Genomic DNA, 22573 nt, shown 5'->3' with positions numbered 1-22573 from the left:
TGCACACCTGCTGCCTGATTGGCCACTAAGATACACCTGCACTCAGTCTCCCATCTTAGTCCAGCTTCCTTTGTGTGCACTTGCCATACAACCACCTTCAATTGTTGTGTTATTGTTGTGTGCACTTGCCATACAACCACCTTCAATTGTTGTGTGCACTTGCAATACAACCACGTTCAATTTTTGTGTTATTGTTGTGTGCACTTGCCATACAACCACGTTCAATTCTTGTGTTATTGTTGTGTGCACTTGCCATACAACCACGTTCAATTCTTGTGTTATTGTTGTGTGCACTTGCCATACAACCACGTTCAATTGTTGTTATTGTGTGCACTTGCCATACAACCACGTTCAATTGTTGTTATTGTTGTGTGCACTTGCCATACAACCACGTTCAATTGTGTTATTGTTGTGTGCACTTGCCATACAACCACGTTCAATTGTTGTCATATTGTTGTGTGCACTTGCCATACAACCACGTTCAATTGTTGTTATTGTGTGCACTTGCCATACAACCACGTTCTATTGTTGTCATATTGTTGTGTGCACTTGCCATACAACCACGTTCAATTGTTGTTATTGTGTGCACTTGCCATACAACCACGTTCAATTGTTGTCATATTGTTGTGTGCACTTGCCATACAACCGCGTTCAATTGTTGTGTTATTGTTGTGTGCACTTGCCATACAACCACGTTCTATTGTTGTGTGCACTTGCCATACAACCACATTCAATTGTTGTGTTATCGTTGTGTGCACTTGCCATGCAACCACGTTCAATTGTTGTGTGCACTTAACATATAACCACGTTCAATTGTTGTGTTATTGTTGTCTGAACTTGCCATACAACCTACAGTATGTACAATTGTTGTGTTATTGCCATATGACCCTTGTGCATGTACAATTGTTGTGTTATTATTGTGTGCACTTGCCATATAACCACGTTCAATTGTTGAGTTATCGTTGTGTGCACTTGCCATATAACCTATGTGCAATTCTTGTGTTATTGCCATATAATCCTTGTGCATGTACAATTGTTGTGTTATTGTTGTGGGTTCTCCTCCGCCTTGCTATATAGCCGTTGTGCATGTACGATTGTTGTTATTGTGTTAACTTGCCATATAACCCTTGTACAATTGTTGTTAATGTTGTGTTATTATTGTGTGCACTGCTCCGCATTGCCATATAGCCGTTGTGCATGTACAATTGTTTTATTATGTTATTGTTGTGTTATTGTTATGCATGTAAAATTGTTGTGTTATTATTGTGTTGTTGTTGTGCATGTGCAATTGTTATTGTTGTGCATGTACAATTGTTGTCATTGTGCATGTACTATTGTTGTGTCTGTAAAATTGTTGTGTTATTATTGTGTTGTTGTTGTGCATGTGCAATTGTTATTGTTGTGCATGTACAATTGTGTCATTGTGCATGTACTATTGTTGTGTGATTGTTGTGTCTGTACAATTATTGTGTTATTATTGTGTTGTTGTGCATGTGCATTTGTTATTAATGTGCATGTACTATTGTTTTGTGATTGTTGTGTCTGTACAACTGTTGTGTTATTATTGTGTTGTTGTGCATGTGCATTTGTTATTAATGTGCATGTACTATTGTTATGTGATTGTTGTCTCTACAATTGTTGTGTTACTGTTGTGCATGTACTGTGGTTGCGTTAATATTGTGTTACTGTTGTGCACGTAAAAAGATTGTGTTCTTGTTGTGTGTTCAGACATGTTCAATGGGCCTCACCGGAGCAGTCCAGCACAGTCCCTCCAAGACCTTGGCGAGCGAGCCGAGTCGGACCACAGCGCCATCGTCAGCTCTATTGAGAAGGACCTCCAGGACATCATGGACTCCTTAGCTATGGACGAGCCTCAGTCTTGCTCCTCGGAGGACAAAAGGCCCCCCGGAGGGCCCATGGTCAATGGGGGGGTTAGGTATTTGCTGTCCCCCCTCACCAGTCCAGGGGCCATGTCCGTGGGGTCCAGCTACGAAAATACATCGCCAGCCTTTTCTCCGCTGTCCTCCCCTTCAGCTGCCAGCAGCCCGACTCCTGGTGCAGACCCCCAGGACCAGGTGTCCCCTCTGCCTCTCCAGGACCAGGTGTCCCCTTTGCCTCTCCAGGACCAGGGGTCCTCTCTACCTCCAGTGCCTGCACGTTCCTCCAGCTATCATTTCACCAGCCAGCCCCGGACCACCAACTGGGAAAGTGTTAAAGGGAGCCCTGGGCTGCAGAGGAGGGTCTTAGGAGACGGTCTAAGCCCTAAGCCTAGTCGCAGAGGATTAGGCCAAGACCTGTCTTCACAAGAATGTCTCAGTAGCAGAACTCTAGTGCCAAGCGGCCTCACTTCCAGGCTGCAAACATCTCCTTTTCCCGTGCCATCTAGTTCTAGGACCAAGATCACCACAGTGCTTCAGGAAAGGCCTCCCAGTCCTTTGAGAGGGCAGACTCTCTCGACTGATGGCTCCAGTTCATCCAGGCAACCTTTCCATCCTAATCTGGCCTTTCAGCCTCCTCTGGATCCTGTTGTCCATGTCATCCAAGGATCTCCTGCCAGCCCCGGCATGGCCAGGAAGAACCTAGAACTAAACGGTGCAGGAGGTTACGTGAGAGAACTTCCACCTCTAAGTCCCTCCATCGCTCGAAGAGGCGGCCAAGTTGCCACCATGAAGGCCCCGGAGAGCCCCTCAAGTCTGCGGAGGCCAACCCCAGAGGGTCTCCGGCTTCATCCTAAGTTTGGAACCTTGCCTGAGGATCTGACTGGCAATAAAGGGATGCGGGCTCGTAGTCCCTCCCCCACCTTTCCCATGAAGGAAGGTGGCTCACCAAAGGCCACCTCTGGACACGCCTTGTCACCTGCCTACAGTCTGGGTTCTCTTCCCGGCTCCTCCCCCATCGCCAGTCCCAGGTGCACCAGGAAGATCTCAGCAGTGAGGGAGAGGAAGAACAGCATCTCAGAGATCAGTGACAACCAGGACCAGCTGCTGGACTATCACCGCCGTCAGAGGGAAGAACGACTCCGAGAGCAGGAGATGGAGAGACTGGTGAGTGAGGGACACCTCTGCTTTGTCAACACGTCTAGTTACTGAGTGACCGACACAACTGCTTGGTCAACACGTCTAGTTACTGAGTGACCAACACAACTGCTTGGTCAACACGTCTAGTTACTGAGTGACCGACACAACTGCTTGGTCAACACGTCTAGTTACTGAGTGACCGACACAACTGCTTGGTCAACACGTCTAGTTACTGAGTGACCGACACAACTGCTTGGTCAACACGTCTAGTTACTGAGTGACCGACACAACTGCTTGGTCAACACGTCTAGTTACTGAGTGAGGGACACAACTGCTTGGTCAACACGTCTAGTTACTGAGTGACCGACACAACTGCTTGGTCAACACGTCTAGTTACTGAGTGACCAACACAACTGCTTGGTCAACACGTCTAGTTACTGAGTGACCGACACAACTGCTTGGTCAACACGTCTAGTTACTGAGTGACCGACACAACTGCTTGGTCAACACGTCTAGTTACTGAGTGACCGACACAACTGCTTGGTCAACACGTCTAGTTACTGAGTGACCGACACAACTGCTTGGTCAACACGTCTAGTTACTGAGTGAGGGACACAACTGCTTGGTCAACACGTCTAGTTACTGAGTGACCGACACAACTGCTTGGTCAACACGTCTAGTTACTGAGTGACCGACACAACTGCTTGGTCAACACATCTAGTTACTGAGTGACCGACACAACTGCTTGGTCAACACGTCTAGTTACTGAGTGACCGACACAACTGCTTGGTCAACACGTCTAGTTACTGAGTGACCGACACAACTGCTTGGTCAACACGTCTAGTTACTGAGTGAGGGACACAACTGCTTGGTCAACACGTCTAGTTACTGAGTGACCGACACAACTGCTTGGTCAACACGTCTAGTTACTGAGTGAGGGACACAACTGCTTGGTCAACACGTCTAGTTACTGAGTGAGGGACACAACTGCTTGGTCAACACGTCTAGTTACTGAGTGACCGACACAACTGCTTGGTCAACACGTCTAGTTACTGAGTGACCGACACAACTGCTTGGTCAACACGTCTAGTTACTGAGTGACCGACACAACTGCTTGGTCAACACGTCTAGTTACTGAGTGACCGACACAACTGCTTGGTCAACACGTCTAGTTACTGAGTGACCGACACAACTGCTTGGTCAACACGTCTAGTTACTGAGTGACCGACACAACTGCTTGGTCAACACGTCTAGTTACTGAGTGAGGGACACAACTGCTTGGTCAACACGTCTAGTTACTGAGTGACCGACACAACTGCTTGGTCAACACGTCTAGTTACTGAGTGAGGGACACAACTGCTTGGTCAACACGTCTAGTTACTGAGTGACCGACACAACTGCTTGGTCAACACGTCTAGTTACTGAGTGACCGACACAACTGCTTGGTCAACACGTCTAGTTACTGAGTGAGGGACACAACTGCTTGGTCAACACGTCTAGTTACTGAGTGACCGACACCTCTGCTTTGTCAACACGTCTAGTTACTGAGTGACCGACACGACTGCTTGGTCAACACGTCTAGTTACTGAGTGAGGGACACAACTGCTTGGTCAACACGTCTAGTTACTGAGTGACCGACACAACTGCTTGGTCAACACGTCTAGTTACTGAGTGAGGGACACAACTGCTTGGTCAACACGTCTAGTTACTGAGTGACCGACACAACTGCTTGGTCAACACGTCTAGTTACTGAGTGACCGACACCTCTGCTTTGTCAACACGTCTAGTTACTGAGTGACCGACACAACTGCTTGGTCAACACGTCTAGTTACTGAGTGACCGACACAACAGTAACTAGACGTGTTGACCAAGCAGTTGTGTCGGTCACTCAGTAACTGACGTGTTGACCAAGCAGTTGTGTCGGTCACATACTGTCACCTCATACGTCATACTGTCTCCTCATACGTCACATACTGTCACCTCACACTTCACATACTGTCACCTCATACGTCACATACTGTCACTTCACACGTCACATACTGTCACCTCACACGTCACATACTGTCACCTCATACGTCACATACTGTCACCTCATACGTCACATACTGTCACCTCATACGTCACATACTGTCACCTCATACGTCATACTGTCACCTCATACGTCACATACTGTCACCTCATACGTCACATACTGTCACCTCACACGTCACATACTGTCACCTCATACGTCACATACTGTCACCTCACACGTCACATACTGTCACCTCATACGTCACATACTGTCACCTCACACGTCACATACTGTCACCTCACATGTCACATACTGTCACCTCATACGTCACATACTGTCACCTCATACGTCATACTGTCACCTCATACGTCACATACTGTCACCTCATACGTCACATACTGTCACCTCATACGTCACATACTGTCACCTCACACGTCACATACTGTCACCTCATACGTCACATACTGTCACCTCATACGTCACATACTGTCACCTCATACGTCATACTGTCACCTCATACGTCACATACTGTCACCTCATACGTCACATACTGTCACCTCATACGTCACATACTGTCACCTCACACGTCACATACTGTCACCTCATACGTCACATACTGTCACCTCATACGTCATACGTCACATACTGTCACCTCATACGTCACATACTGTCACCTCATACGTCACATACTGTCACCTCACACGTCACATACTGTCACCTCATACGTCACATACTGTCACCTCATACGTCACATACTGTCACCTCATACGTCACATACTGTCACCTCATACGTCACATACTGTCACCTCATACGTCACATACTGTCACCTCATACGTCACATACTGTCACCTCATACGTCACATACTGTCACCTCACACGTCACATACTGTCACCTCATACGTCACATACTGTCACCTCATACGTCACATACTGTCACCTCATACGTCACATACTGTCACCTCATACGTCACATACTGTCACCTCATACGTCACATACTGTCACCTCATACGTCACATACTGTCACCTCACACGTCACATACTGTCACCTCACACGTCACATACTGTCACCTCACACGTCACATACTGTCACCTCATACGTCACATACTGTTACCTCATACGTCACATACTGTCACCTCATACGTCACATACTGTCACCTCATACGTCACATACTGTCACCTCACACGTCACATACTGTCACCTCACACGTCACATACTGTCACGTCACATACTGTCACCTCATACGTCACATACTGTCACCTCATACTGCTGTCATTATATACATCAAGTGTTCATTCAAGGCAAAGGCAAAATATTGATATATATATTGTGTATCGCGATATGGCATAAAAATATTGTGATATTAAAAAAAGGCCATTTCGCCCAGTCGTAGTATCATCACACATGGTGTCAAGGCACATGGTATCATCATACATGGTATCATCCCACATGGTATCCTTGTACAGGGTATCATCACACATGGTGTCAAGGCACATGGTATCATCACACATGGTATCACATGGTATCCTTGTACATAGTGTGAGTACAGTGACAGGACCAATAAATGTAAATCCAACATTACACATCAGTGACAGGAACATGTTGTATAGGGCGGCTATATCTGCAGGGATGAGGTTGTTTAGGGCGGCTATATCTGCAGGCATGAGGTTGTTTAGGGCGGCTATATCTGCAGGGATAAGGCTGTTTAGGGCGGCTATATCTGCAGGGATGAGGCTGTTTAGGGCGGCTATATCTGCAGGGATGAGGTTGTTTAGGGCGGCTATATCTGCAGGGATAAGGCTGTGTAGGGCGACTATATCTGCAGGGATAAGGCTGTTTAGGGCGGCTATATCTGCAGGGATAAGGCTGTGTAGGGCGGCTATATCTGCAGGGATGAGGCTGTTTAGGGCGGCTATATCTGCAGGGATAAGGCTGTGTAGGGCGGCTATATCTGCAGGGATAAGGCTGGTTAGGGCGGCTATATCTGCAGGGATAAGGCTGTGTAGGGCGGCTATATCTGCAGGGATGAGGCTGTTTAGGGCGGCTATATCTGCAGGGATAAGGCTGTGTAGGGCGGCTATATCTGCAGGGATAAGGCTGGTTAGGGCGGCTATATCTGCAGGGATAAGGCTGTGTAGGGCGGCTATATCTGCAGGGATAAGGCTGTGTAGGGCGGCTATATCTGCAGGGATAAGGCTGGTTAGGGCGGCTATATCTGCAGGGATAAGGCTGTGTAGGGCGGCTATATCTGCAGGGATAAGGCTGTGTAGGGCGGCTATATCTGCAGGGATAAGGCTGTGTAGGGCGGCTATATCTGCAGGGATAAGGCTGGTTAGGGCGGCTATATCTGCAGGGATGAGGCTGTGTAGGGCGGCTATATCTGCAGGGATGAGGCTGTTTAGGGCGGCTATATCTGCAGGGATAAGGCTGTGTAGGGCGGCTATATCTGCAGGGATAAGGCTGTGTAGGGCGGCTATATCTGCAGGGATAAGGCTGTGTAGGGCGGCTATATCTGCAGGGATAAGGCTGTGTAGGGCGGCTATATCTGCAGGGATAAGGCTGGTTAGGGCGGCTATATCTGCAGGGATGAGGCTGTGTAGGGCGGCTATATCTGCAGGGATAAGGCTGTTTAGGGCGGCTATATCTGCAGGGATGAGGCTGTTAAGTTAACTTTCGGTGCAACGGGGGTTAGTGCATGTGCCTCAAAATACTAAGGTCCTGAGTTCAATCCCGGGCTCAGGATATTTCTGTGTGGAGTTTGCATGTTCTCCCCGTGACTGCGTGGGTTCCCACCTCCAAAGACATGCATCTGGGTATAGGCTCCTCCCACATCCAAAGACATGCACCTGGGTATAGGCTCCTCCCACCTCCAAAGACATGCACCTGGGTATAGGCTCCTCCCACATCCAAAGACATGCACCTGGGTATAGGCCCCTCCCACCTCCAAAGACATGCACCTGGGTATAGGCTCCTCCCACATCCAAATACATGCACCTGGGTATAGGCCCCTCCCACCTCCAAAGACATGCACCTGATAGGTTGATTGTCAACACTCAATGGTTCCTAGTGTGTGAATGTTGTACATCTGTGTTGTTCTTGTGATGAGGTGGTGATTTGTCCAGCGTGTATCCCGCCTTCCACCTGATGGTAGCTGAGATAGGCTCCAGCACCCCCTGCAACCCTGAATGAGACAAGCGGTAGGAAATGGATGGATAGATAAATACTGCAGTATTTCACTTTCAAAGCCCTCTCAATAATTCTCTCAAGTATGTTCATGACTGTTTGCTGAGCTCTCCACTAGAGGGCGATGTCTGCCTGTTTATTCTAGTGTTAACTCCACTAGTGTTAACTCCACTAGTGTTAACTCCACTAGTGTTAACTCCACTAGTGTTAACTCCACTAGTGTTAACTCCACTAGATGTCTGCCTGTTTATTCTAGTGTTAACTCCACTAGTGTTAACTCCACTAGTGTTAACTCCACTAGTGTTAACTCCACTAGTGTTAACTCCACTAGTGTTAACTCCACTAGATGTCTGCCTGTTTATTCTAGTGTTAACTCCACTAGTGTTAACTCCACTAGTGTTAACTCCACTAGTGTTAACTCCACTAGTGTTAACTCCACTAGTGTTAACTCCACTAGATGTCTGCCTGTTTATTCTAGTGTTAACTACACTAGTGTTAACTCCACTAGTGTTAACTCCACTAGTGTTAACTCCACTAGATGTCTGCCTGTTTATTCTAGTGTTAACTCCACTAGTGTTAACTCCACTAGTGTTAACTCCACTAGTGTTAACTCCACTAGTGTTAACTCAACTAGATGTCTGCCTGTTTATTCTAGTGTCAACTCCACTAGATGAACTGTTTACCATTGTGTTGTTACATGAATAATATTCTTATTAGTGTAGGACAACATTAGGAATGTACAACATGTGTTGTTACATGAATATTATGTCAATATATAACTAGGTTACATTAATAACTTGGTTACATTAACATATAACTTGGTTAGCATCCATCAAGTGTATTATTATTATTATGATTATGATTATTAAAGAGCAGCTGGTGGTTGGTAGCATACAGCAAGTGTTTAGCTTGAAGCAGCATGAAGTATTAATTACTGCTTTATGGGAATACTTTATACTGCTATTTGTCTTGTGTAACAGCAGAGCAACTGTGTGCTCCTCTTGTTGAATTTTAATGTCTCTCACACACACACACACTCACACACACACACACACACACACACACACGCACACGCACACACGTCTCCTCTGGCTAAAAAACACCCTGAGAGTTGAAGTGGAGACCCAGTAGTGGTTTAAATATTTAATATTCAGCAAAGTGTTGAACTTGCAAGCTGATGTAAGTATGAGCACATCTTAAGTCTGGAGGAGAAGAAGAAGAAAGAGGAGGAGGAGGAGGAGGAGGACATGAAGAAGGGGAAGGAGGAAGGTTTCCTGGCAAGTACAGTCTTTCATCAACAACTCATATATTGACCATACATGCAGCAATACTGGAAGGCTTTGTGATACCTTAGTATCATACACCATCATCTTTAGTAGACCTTGGTATCATACACCATCATCTTTAGTAGACCTTACTATCATACACCATCATCTTTAGTAGACCTTAGTATCATACACCATCATCTTTAGTAGACCATAGTATCATACACCATCATCTTTAGTAGACCTTAGTATCATACACCATCATCTTTAGTAAACCTTAGTATCATACACCATCATCTTTAGTAGACCTTAGTATCATACACCATCATCTTTAGTAGACCTTAGTATCATACACCATCATCTTTAGTAAACCTTAGTATCATACACCATCATCTTTAGTAGACCTTAGTATCATACACCATAATCTTTAGTAGACCTTAGTATCATACACCATCATCTTTAGTAGACCTTAGTATCATACACCATCATCTTTAGTAGACCTTAGTATCATACATCATCATCTTTAGTAGACCTTAGTATCATACACCATCATCTTTAGTAGACCTTAGTATCATCCACCATCATCTTTAGTAGACCTTAGTGTAATACACCATCATCTTTAGTAGACCTTAGTATCATCCACCATCATCTTTTGTAGACCTTAGTATCATACGGCATCATCTTTACTAGACCTTAGTATCATACACCATCATCTTTAGTAAGACCATAGTATCATACACCATCATCTTTAGTAGACCTTAGTATCATCCACCATCATCTTTAGTAGACCTTAGTATCATACACCATCATCTTTAGTAAGACCATAGTATCATACACCATCATCTTTAGTAGACCTTAGTATCATCCACCATCATCTTTTGTAGACCTTAGTATCATACGGCATCATCTTTAGTAGACCTTAGTATCATACGGCATCATCTTTAGTAGACCTTAGTATCATACGGCATTATCATTGTATGTTATTACATGTTGTCTTATTACATGTCATTGTATGTTATTTGACATAAGAAGCATGGCATGTGTAAAAGGTGAAAAGAGGAATAAAAGAAAATGTAATTGTTGTTGATCTTTATTTCATTGTATTGTTGTCACTATTGTCTTACTTGTTGTTTATGTGTGACTAATTGGTGTGCAGTTGTTGTTTTACATTATATTTCAAGTTGAGTGTTAGTGGTACCTTGAAAGTAGTCGTCTTTTGAAATTCATGTGTTTTAACCATGCTTTCAATATCAAGTCAAATTGTGATGTTGGTGATGTGTGTAAAGAAGAGATGTTTGTGTACATGTTGGTGATGTGTGTAAAGAAGAGATGTTTGTGTACATGTTGGTGATGTGTGTAAAGAAGAGATGTTTGTGTACATGTTGGTGATGTGTGTAAAAAAGAGATGTTTGTGTACATGTTGGTGATGTGTGTAAAGAAGAGATGTTTGTGTACATGTTGGTGATGTGTGTAAAGAAGAGATGTTTGTGTACATGTTGGTGATGTGTGTAAAGAAGAGATGTTTGTGTACATGTTGGTGATGTGTGTAAAGAAGAGATGTTTGTGTACATGTTGGTGATGTGAGTAAAGAAGAGATGTTTGTGTACATGTTGGTGATGTGTGTAAAGAAGAGATGTTTGTGTACATGTTGGTGATGTGTGTAAAGAAGAGATGTTTGTGTACATGTTGGTGATGTGTTTAAAGAAGAGATGTTTGTGTACATGTTGGTGATGTGTGTAAAGAAGAGATGTTTGTGTACATGTTGGTGATGTGTGTAAAGAAGAGATGTTTGTGTACATGTTGGTGATGTGTGTAAAGAAGAGATGTTTGTGTACATGTTGGTGATGTGTGTAAAGAAGAGATGTTTGTGTACATGTTGGTGATGTGTTTAAAGAAGAGATGTTTGTGTACATGTTGGTGATGTGTGTAAAGAAGAGATGTTTGTGTACATGTTGGTGATGTGTGTAAAGAAGAGATGTTTGTGTACATGTTGGTGATGTGTGTAAAGAAGAGATGTTTGTGTACATGTTGGTGATGTGTGTAAAGAAGAGATGTTTGTGTACATGTTGGTGATGTGTGTAAAGAAGAGATGTTTGTGTACATGTTGGTGATGTGTGTAAAGAAGAGATGTTTGTGTACATGTTGGTGATGTGTGTAAAGAAGAGATGTTTGTGTACATGTTGGTGATGTGTGTAAAGAAGAAATGTTTGTGTACATGTTGGTGATGTGTGTAAAGAAGAGATGTTTGTGTACATGTTGGTGATGTGTGTAAAGAAGAGATGTTTGTGTACATGTTGGTGATGTGTTTAAAGAAGAGATGTTTGTGTACATGTTGGTGATGTGTGTAAAGAAGAGATGTTTGTGTACATGTTGGTGATGTGTGTAAAGAAGAGATGTTTGTGTACATGTTGGTGATGTGTGTAAAGAAGAGATGTTTGTGTACATGTTGGTGATGTGTGTAAAGAAGAGATGTTTGTGTACATGTTGGTGATGTGTGTAAAGAAGAGATGTTTGTGTACATGTTGGTGATGTGTGTAAAGAAGAGATGTTTGTGTACATGTTGGTGATGTGTGTAAAGAAGAGATGTTTGTGTACATGTTGGTGATGTGTGTAAAGAAGAAATGTTTGTGTAGATGTAAAGAAGAGACATGTAGTAAAGACATGAGACAGGAGCAGGTGGGAGTAAGTCAGGATGTAATAGTTGCATTTGAAGGAGGTGATAAGAAGGTTTTATCTGGGATGAAGAAAGCAAGAAAGCGTGAGAGAGTCTAATCAGTGTGAAGCAGATGTTGAGTGGGAGGAACATTCTTTACAACATGTCTGCTTCTCCTTCTCCACCCACACAACTCTGTTTACCTTCAACTGCTTCTTCTTTCCTCACTGCACCACCATTAACTACCACCTCGACTCACATACATACATACATACATACATACATACATGTACACATACATACATACATGTACACATACGTACATACATACATGTACACATACATACATGTACACATACATACATACATACATGTACACATACCTACATACATGTACACATACATACATGTACACATACATACATACATACATGTACACATACATACATACATGTACACATACATACATACATACATACATACATACATACATGTACACATACATACATATACACATACATACATGCATACATACATACATACATACATGTACACATACATACATACATACATACATGTACACACATACATACATACATACATACATACATACATGTACACATACATACATACATACATACATACATACATACATACATACATACATACATGTACACATACATACATACATACATGTATACATGCATACATACATACATGTAGACATACATACATACATACATACATGTACACATACATACATACATGTACACATACATACATGTACACATACATGTATACATACATACATGTACACATACATACATACATACATGTATACATACATACATACATGTACACATACATACATACATACATACATGTACACATACATACATGTACACATACATACATACATACATGTATACATACATACATGTAGACATACATGACAACATTTACATTACAGTGAAGGTGCAGTGGTAACATAACATTTACATTACAGTAAGAGACCACAGGGGAGACCCAAGAAATGTAGGGGAGACTGTGTCCCTGCTGACCTGGGAAGGCCTTAGGATCCCCAGCTGGATCAAGGAGCTGGGGAGGTGACAGCTGGACCATGGTCTTGGTAGTTGACAATTGGACCAAGGTTTTGGGATATTACAGCTGGACCAAGGGAGAGGGGAGGTGGAAGTCCTGGCTTCTCTGCTGAGGCTGCTGCCCCCTAAACCCGACCACATATGGATTGATATTGATACATGTGCAATGATATTTATTATTTTTGCAATCATTATTTTGATATATTAACTGTGCAATCATCTTTGAATCACAGAAGTGTTGCTAATCATTTTTTGATCTGATCTTTTCATTCCCAAATATGTATTTTTATTTGAGTTTTGAAAGGAAATATTGAAGTGTGTAGTATGTCTTTGCTCTCTGCTTGGTACTGTCAGCCTTGCTACTGACACTTTGCCTTTATTTTGCTTCTACTTCCTGCATGTCTCCCTGAGCGCCACTTTCCCTCACCTGTCCCTGATTGGCAGGCTGGCACACCTGCATGCAGTAGCCAATCAGGCTGCTATTTATGCCCGCCTCACCCTCCAGTCAGGGCTCCATGATTGGATCCTATTTCCTGGTTCCTGGTCCCCCTGCATGTCCACTACTTGTTTTTTGACATTAAAGTCATGTTTCCCTGCCATCTCTGCATCCTGGGGTTGGTCGCCAGCAGTTCCACACACACAGTGGTGGTCAAAAGTGTAGGTACACTTGTAAAGAACATCATGTCATGGCTGTCTTGACTTTACAATCATTTCTTATTCTTTTGTGATGTAGTGATTGGAGCACATACTTGTTGCTCACAAAAAACATTCATCAAGTTTGTTTCTTTTAGGAATTTATTATGGCTCTACTGAAAATGTGAGCTGGGTCAAAAGTATACATACAGCAATGTAACATTTGCTTCCATGTCCCTTGGCAAGTTTACCTGCAATAAGACACTTTTGGTAGTCATCCACAAGCTTCTGTGCACATTTTTAAACACAAAATTGCTGCAGTTCAGTTAAATGTGTGACATGGACTTGTTTCTTCAGCATTGTCCACACCTTTAAGTCAGAACTTTGCGAAGGCCATTCTAAAACCTTCATTGTAGCCTGATTTAGCCTTTCCTTGACCATTTTTGTGGTCATTGTCCTGTTGGAACACCCAACTGGGCCCAAGACCCAATCTCCCCCCTGATGATTTTAGCTTGTCCTGAACAATTTGGAGCTAATCTCCTTTGTTATTTTCCCATTTAAAGCAGCAGTTCCATTGGCAGCAAAACAGGCCCAGAGCATAATACTACCACCACCATGCTTGATGGTAGGCTTGGTGTTCCTGGGATTAAAGGCCTCACCTTTTCTCCTCCAAACATATTGCTGGCTATTGTGGCCAAACAGCTCACTTTTTGTTTCATCTGACCACAGAAGGTCTTATCTTTGTCCATGTGATGTCTTGCGTTTTATTTATATATATATATATATATATATATATATATATATATATATATATATATATATATATATATATATATATATATATATATACGCACACACATACAATATATGTGTGTGTGTGTGTGATATACAGCACTTATTTCCTCAACTCCGCTTGGTTCTACAAGGCTTTGAAAAAAATAATATATTGATGGTGTGCCGCCACAAATAGAGTAGATCCAGGTGTGCATCATAAGTGTGTAGATGTATGATGTGATGTTGTTTGATGACAGGAGAGACAACGGCTGGAGAGCATCCTCAACATGTGTGCCCAATACAACCAAGGAGAGGATCCACTGGGTCACACCAGGGCAGCTTTCCCTGGTGGCTTCTTAGAAGGATCACTGCACACCACCTCCACTGATGGTGTCCTGGGAGGAACATCTTCTCAGCGTCTGGCACACACCACCTCCACTGATGGTGTCCTGGGAGGAACATCTTCTCAGCGTCTGGCACACAGACAGAGTGAGGAGGACAACCTGAAGGAGGAGTGGAGCAGTACAGAGAGCACTCATCAGGAAGTGAGGACATCTTTACACTCTACTGCTTCACACATACTACTTCTTTACACTCTACTGCTTCACACATACTACTTCTTTACACTCTACTGCTTCACACATACTACTTCTTTACACTCTACTGCTTCACACATACTACTTCTTTACACTCTACTGCTTCACACATACTACTTCTTTACACTCTACTGCTTCACACATACTACTTCTTTACACTCTACTGCTTCACACATACTACTTCTTTACACTCTACTGCTTCACACATACTACTTCTTTACACTCTACTGCTTCACACATACTACTTCTTTACACTCTACTGCCTCACACATACTACTTCTTTACACTCTACTGCTTCACACATACTACTTCTTTACACTCTACTGCTTCACACATACTACTTCTTTACACTCTACTGCCTCACACATACTACTTCTTTACACTCTACTGCTTCACACACTACTTTACACTCAAAACTTCTTTACTGATTATTATTATTTACACATTTTTCACAGATAATACTTTTTTACACTTACACAAACCCTGTTTCCATATGAGTTGGGAAATGGTGTTAGATGTAAATATAAACAGAATACAATGATTTGCAAATCCTTTTCAAGCCATATTCAGTTGAATATGCTACAAAGACAACATATTTCATGTTCAAACTCATAAACTTTTTTTGCAAATAATCATTAACTTTAGAATTTGATGCCAGCAACACGTGACAAAGAAGTTGGGAAAGGTGGCAATAAATACTGATAAAGTTGAGGAATGCTCATCAAACACTTATTTGGAACATCCCACAGGTGTGCAGGCTAATTGGGAACAGGTGGGTGCCATGATTGGCTATAAAAACAGCTTCCCAGTCTTTCACAAGAAAGGATGGGGCGAGGTACACCCCTTTGTCCACAACTGTGTGAGCAAATAGTCAAACAGTTTAAGAACAACCTTTCTCAAAGTGACATTGCAAGAAATTGAGGGATTTTCAACATCTACGCTCCATAATATCATCAAAGGTTCAGAGAATCTGGAGAAATCACTCCACGTAAGCGGCATGGCCGGAAACCAACATTGAATGACCGTGACCTTCCATCCCTCAGACGGCACTGTATCAAAAAACCACATCAATCTCTAAAGGATATCACCACATGGGCTCAGAACACTTCAGAAAACCACTGTCACCAAATACAGTTGGTCGCTACATCTTTAAGTGCAAGTTAAAGCTCTACTATGCAAAGCCAAAGCCATTTATCAACAACATCCAGAAACGCCGCCGGCTTCTCTGGGCTTGAGCTCATCTAAAATGGACTGATGCAAAGTGGAAAAGTGTTCTGTGGTCTGACGAGTCCACATTTCAAATTGTTTTCGGAAATATTCGACATCGTGTCATCCAGACCGAAGGGGAAGCGAACCGTCCAGACTGTTATCCACGCAAAGTGGAAAAGCCAGCATGTGTGATGGTATGGGGGTGCATTAGTGCCCAAGGCATGGGTAACTTACACATCTGTGAAGGCAACATTAATGCTGAAAGGTACATACAGCTTTTGGAACAACATATGCTGCCATCTAAGCGCCGTCTTTTTCATGGACGCCCCTGCTTATTTCAGCAAGACAATGCCAAGACACATTCAGCACGTGTTACAACAGCGTGGTTTCGTAGTAAAAGAGTGCGGGTACTTTCCTGGCCCGCCTGCAGTCCAGACCTGTCTCCCATGGAAAATGTGTGGCGCATTATGAAGTGTAAAATAGGACAGCGGAGACCCCGGACTGTTGAAGGACTGAAGCTCTACATAAAACAAGAATGGGAAAAGAATTCCACTTTCAAAGCTTCAACAATTAGTTCCCAAAGGTTTATTGAGTGTTGTTAACAGAAAAGGTGATGTAACACAGTGGTGAACATGTCCTTTCCCAACTACTTTGGCACGTGTTGCAGCCTTGAAATTATAAGTTAATGATTATTTGCAAAAAAAAAAAATGTTTATGAGTTTGAACATCAAATATGTTGTCTTTGTAGCATATTTAACTGAATATGGCTTGAAAAGGATTTGCAAATCATTGTATTCTGTTAACTCATATGGAAACAGGGTTTGTACTTTTTTTGTTTTTTACAGATAATTCTTTATACTTATACTGTACTTCTTTACAGCCATACTTTTTTACACTCATACGTCTTTACAGTCACAGTTACTACTTCTTTACAGTCACAGTTACTACTTCTTTACAGTCACAGATAATACTTCTTTACAGTCACAGATAATACTTCTTTACAGTCACAGATAATACTTCTTTACAGTCACAGATAATACTTCTTTACAGTCACAGATAATACGTCTTTACAGTCACAGATAATACTTCTTTACAGTCACAGATAATACTTCTTTACAGTCACAGATAATACTTCTTTACAGTCACAGATAATACTTCTTTACAGTCACAGATAATACTTCTTTACAGTCACAGATAATACTTCTTTACAGTCACAGATAATACTTCTTTACAGTCACAGATAATACTTCTTTACAGTCACAGATAATACTTCTTTACAGTCACAGATAATACGTCTTTACAGTCACAGATAATACTTCTTTACAGTCACAGATAATACTTCTTTACAGTCACAGATAATACTTCTTTACAGTCACAGATAATACTTCTTTAGGAGTACTTTACAAAGTGTGACAGAGTGTTTGAATACCCATCCCCTGCAGGATGAAGATGGACTCCTTCACCTGGAGGAGGAGCGAGTCCGAGTCTTGTCCCGGATCGATGAAGTCCAAAGCCAGCTGATGGAACTGGATCAACAACTTCAGGAGTCCAAGCAGGAGGTAGTTAATAGTCACTACAGTACTCCACAATACTCCATGTACTAACTAATATCCATATTGATTCACTTTATAGAGTAGTCAGTGTACAGTTTTTCCACACCACTTCAAAATACATAGGTCTACATAGATCCAAATGGTACAGCATGGACAAGGTATAACTATCATCAATCAATCAATGTTTATTTATACAGCCCTAAATGACAAATGTCTCAAAGGACTGCACAAACCGCTACGACATCCTCGGAAGAACCCACATAAGGGCAAGGACAACTCACACCCAGTGGGACGCCGGTGACAAGGATGACTATGTTGACTAAGTCCTAGTTTTTGTACCTGAACGAAACCAACTTTGGCATCATTTTTTCCAATTGCTGCGTTGTTTGACAATTCTTCTTCGTTGGTTGTCCTGCAATTTGATTGGATGAATGCTGTGGGATGAAAACAACGTATGTCTAATTTGATTGGCTACTGAGAGCACACACACACACACACACACACACACAAAATGAAAGATACGGAGCGCTCCTGAATAACTTTTTAATCTTTGGGTTTTGGGGAAAGTAGCAAGGGTTGTCAAGTCAAAAGGCTGAAGTCACAAGTCATTGATGTTAAAGTCTAAGTCCAGTTGCAAGTCTCGACGTTTTGTCAAGTCCAGTCTAAAGTCATCAAATTCATGACTCCAGTCCAAGTCATGTGACTCCAGTCCACACCTCTGGTACAAAGGATATAATAGTGTGTACTATTAGTGTGTACTAAGTATTGTGACAGCCAACATGAAATATAACTTCTAGTCCACTGTGTTTGCCCTTTGACCTATTTCAAGTCATTTCTCTTATTGCCATCCATCCTGCACTTTGACCTTCTTCAACTCATTTCATGTGCAGACTATGAGGATTGCAGCACGTCGTGTAGTGTGTGTGTGTGTGTGTGTGTGTGTGTGTGTGTGTGTGCGTGTGTGTGTGCGTGTGTGTGTGTGCTAATCAAGTGTGCATGTGACCTTTGCCCTTGGCCAGGCTGAGATGGAGCGTGCTCTGCTGCAGGGAGAGAGGCAGGCAGAGGTGGAGCAAATAGAGGCGGAGTCAGACATCATCAATCAACTTCAGCACAAACTCCTGCAGCTGGAGGGTGCCATCCAGCACGAGAGAGACCAGGTACACCCTTTATGTAAGAAACTAATAATAATACACTTTCGTATGACTACTACCTGTTTATGTTAGAAACTAATAATAACATACTTTTATATGACTACTACCTGTTTATGTTACAAACTAATAATAACACACTTTTATATGACTACTACCTGTTTATGTAAGAAAGTAATAATAATACATACTAGATGTTTATGTAAGAAAGTAATAATACATACTAGATGTTTATGTAAGAAACTAATAATAATACATATATGACTACTACATGTTTATGTAAGAAACTAATAATAATACATACTAGATGTTTATGTAAGAAAGTAATAATACATACTAGATGTTTATGTAAGAAACTAATAATAATACATATATGACTACTACATGTTTATGTAAGAAACTAATAATAATACATACTACATGTTTATGTAAGAAAGTAATAATAAGGATATGACTACATGTTTATGTAAGAAAGTAATAAGGATATGACTACATGTTTATGTAAGAAATTAATAATAACACACTTTTATATGACTACTATATGTTTATGTAAGAAAGTAATAATAATACATTCTACATGTTTATGTAGGAAAGTAATAATAAGGATATGACAACTACATGTTTATGTAAGAAACAAATAATACACTTTTATATGACTACTACATGTTTATGTAAGAAAGTAATAATGATATGACTATGACATGTTTATGTAAGAAACTAATAATAACACACTTTTATATGACTACTACATGTTTATGTAAGACAGTACAAATAATACATTCTACATGTTTATGTAAGAAAATAATAATGATATGACTACTAGATGTTTATGTAAGAAAGTAATACTAAGTATGTGACTGCTACATGTTTATGTAAAAAGTAATACTAAGTATGTGACTGCTAGATGTTTATGTAAGAAAGTAATACTAAGTATCTGAGTGACTACTAGGAGAGATGTAAAGTGGAGGAAGAGCGTGGTTCCCTGCAGAGACTACAAGAGAGTGTGAGTGAGCTGAAGAGGAAGCTGCATGATAGTCCTCAGTCTCTGCACCAACACTTGCAGGAAGAGTTGCAGAGGGTGGGTCTTATCTCATCTCACCTTATCTTATCTCATCTCACCTTATCTCATCTCACCTTATCTTGTCTCACCTTATCTCATCGTATCTTCTCTTATCTTATCTCACCTTATCTTATCTTATCTCCTCTCACCTTCTTATCTTATCTCACCTTATCTCATCGTATCTTCTCTTATCTCATCTTATCTTATCTTATCTTATCTCATCGTATTTTCTCTTATCTCATCTCATCTTATCTTATCTCATCGTATCTTCTCTTATCTTATCTCACCTTATCTCATCGTATCTTCTCTCACCTTATCTCCTCTCACCTTATCTTATCTTATCTTATCTCATGTATCTCATCTACTTGTAAATCAAAGCAATGGAGTTGTAGATGGTGAATCTTATAGACTTAAAGGCCTACTGAAAAGAGATGTTCTTATTTAAAGGGGGACAGCAGCTCCATTCTATGTGTCATACTTCATCATTTCGCCATATTGCCATATTTTTGCTGAAAGGATTTAGTAGAGAACATCAAAAGTTTGCAACTTTTGGTGGCTAATAAAAAAGCCTTGCCTGTAGCGGAAGTAGCAGACAATGTGCGTGTGACATCACGGGTTGTGGAGCTCCTCACATCTGAACATTGTTTACAAACATAGCCAGCAGCAGCTAGAGCTATTCGGACCGAGAAAGCGATGATTTCCCCATTAATTTGAGCGAGGATGAAAGATTCGTGGATGAGCACGTTTAGAGGGAAGTACTAGAAAAAAGAAAAAAAAAGAAAAGGCGGCGGCAGGCGGCGTTTCAGATGTAATTAGACACATTTACTAGGATAATTCTGGAAGATCCCTTATCTGCTTATTTTTTTAATAGTGTTTTAGTGAGATTGTAAAGTCATACCTGAAAGTCGGATGGCTGCGGTGAACGCCAGTGTCTCTCAGAGAAGACAATGGAGGAGCCAAAATCACAGCTGCCTTTTTGAGCTGCAGGAGGAAGTCGCATATTCCACTGAAGTCTCCGGTAAGAGCTGACTTAATATCACAATTTTCCCATCCAAAAACTTCCTGGTTGACGAAGAGAAACATGTTCGCTTGACCGCTCTGTGTTAAAGCTTCACAACAAAGAAAGAAACACCGGCTGTGTCTCAGTGCTAAAGACAGCTACAATCCACCTCTTTCCACCAACAGCATTCTTCTTTGACGTCTCCATTATTAATTGGACAAATTGCTAAAGATTCAGCAACACAGATGTCCAAATTACTGTGTAATTATGCCATGAAAAGAGATGACTTTTAGCCGTAAGTGGTGCTGGGCTAATATGTCCGCTACAACCCGACACGTCACAAATACGCGTCATCGTTCCGTGACGTTTTCAACAAGAAACTCCGCGGGAAATTTAAAATTGTAATTTAGTAAACTAAACTGGCCGTATTTGTCATGTGTTGCAATGTTAATATTTCATCATTGATATATAAACTATCAGACTGTGTGGTGGCTAGTAGTGGCTTTCAGTAGGACTTTAATTGTCTACTTCATCCATTCCAACGTATGTACAACAATCATTGCATTAATATTTTGAATGAAACATATGTAGTAATTGTATGACATGTAGTAGTAATTGTATGACATGTAGTAGTAATTGTATGACATGTAGTAGTAATTGTATGACATGTAGTAGTAATTGTAAGACACGTAGTAGTAATTGTATGACATGTAATAGTAATTGTATGACATGTAGTAGTAATTGTATGACATGTAGTAGTAATTGTATGACATGTAGTAGTAATTGTATGACATGTAGTAGTAATTGTATGACATGTAGTAGTAATTGTATGACATGTAGTAGTAATTGTATGGCATGTAGTAGTAATTGTATGACATGTAGTAGTAATTGTATGACATGTAGTAGTAATTGTATGACATGTAGTAGTAATTGTATGACATGTAGTAGTAATTGTATGACATGTAGTAGTAATTGAATGACAAACATCAGCTTGTGGTGAAGATGCTTCTCATTATAAACACAAAGATCTATTCCATCTTCTCACTCCTAACCTTTAGATTGCTCCTCACTAAGTGGCAACACTTGACGTTGGAAATGTGTACTTTTTGTAGTACTTTGTCAGATGTTTGACTAGTCACGATACAAATAATAATAATACAATTATCACCGCACATATGTTGCTTTATGATGATGATGATGATGATGATGATGATGATGATGACCATGGCGATGGTTATTGTGATGATGATGATGATGATGATGATGATATTGATGCTGTGTTAGAAGGGAGAGGCGGTGGAAGCAGGAAGTAAGAAGTTTGAGGATTTGGAGTTCCAGCAGCTGGAAAGAGAAAGTGGCCTTGAAGAGGA

At 41.4% G+C, this 22573-nt stretch overlaps 1 protein-coding gene and 1 pseudogene across 9 annotated transcripts in view; one reads left to right on the top strand and one right to left on the bottom strand.

The window, feature by feature from the left end:
• LOC133564833 (pleckstrin homology-like domain family B member 1) overlaps positions 1–22573 on the bottom strand; it is a 689899-nt pseudogene that overhangs the window by 163880 nt on the left and 503446 nt on the right.
• phldb1b (pleckstrin homology-like domain, family B, member 1b) overlaps positions 1–22573 on the top strand; it is a 90816-nt gene that overhangs the window by 36726 nt on the left and 31517 nt on the right. For 6 of the 9 annotated variants that reach the window (XR_009809354.1, XM_061919343.1, XM_061919345.1 and 3 more), the window contains 6 exons: positions 1729–3044; positions 14895–15182; positions 17885–18001; positions 19015–19152; positions 20093–20221; positions 22488–22573. The exon at positions 22488–22573 is cut by the window's right edge and continues 58 nt beyond it. Coding sequence is in view for 8 of the 9 variants with exons in the window: in XM_061919343.1 (XP_061775327.1) it covers positions 1729–3044; positions 14895–15182; positions 17885–18001; positions 19015–19152; positions 20093–20221; positions 22488–22573 (2074 nt within the window). In the remaining variant the exon portion in view is untranslated. The remainder of the gene's footprint in view (positions 1–1728; positions 3045–14894; positions 15183–17884; positions 18002–19014; positions 19153–20092; positions 20222–22487) is intronic. The other 3 variants (XM_061919346.1, XM_061919344.1, XM_061919350.1) reach the window with 3 other exon arrangements.

The sequence above is a fragment of the Nerophis ophidion genome, linkage group LG13 (assembly GCF_033978795.1).
Source record: "Nerophis ophidion isolate RoL-2023_Sa linkage group LG13, RoL_Noph_v1.0, whole genome shotgun sequence".
Classification (NCBI taxonomy): domain Eukaryota; kingdom Metazoa; phylum Chordata; class Actinopteri; order Syngnathiformes; family Syngnathidae; genus Nerophis; species Nerophis ophidion.
The sequence above is the reverse complement of the archived record's forward strand: the minus strand, read 5'-3'. Positions and strand labels throughout refer to the sequence as shown.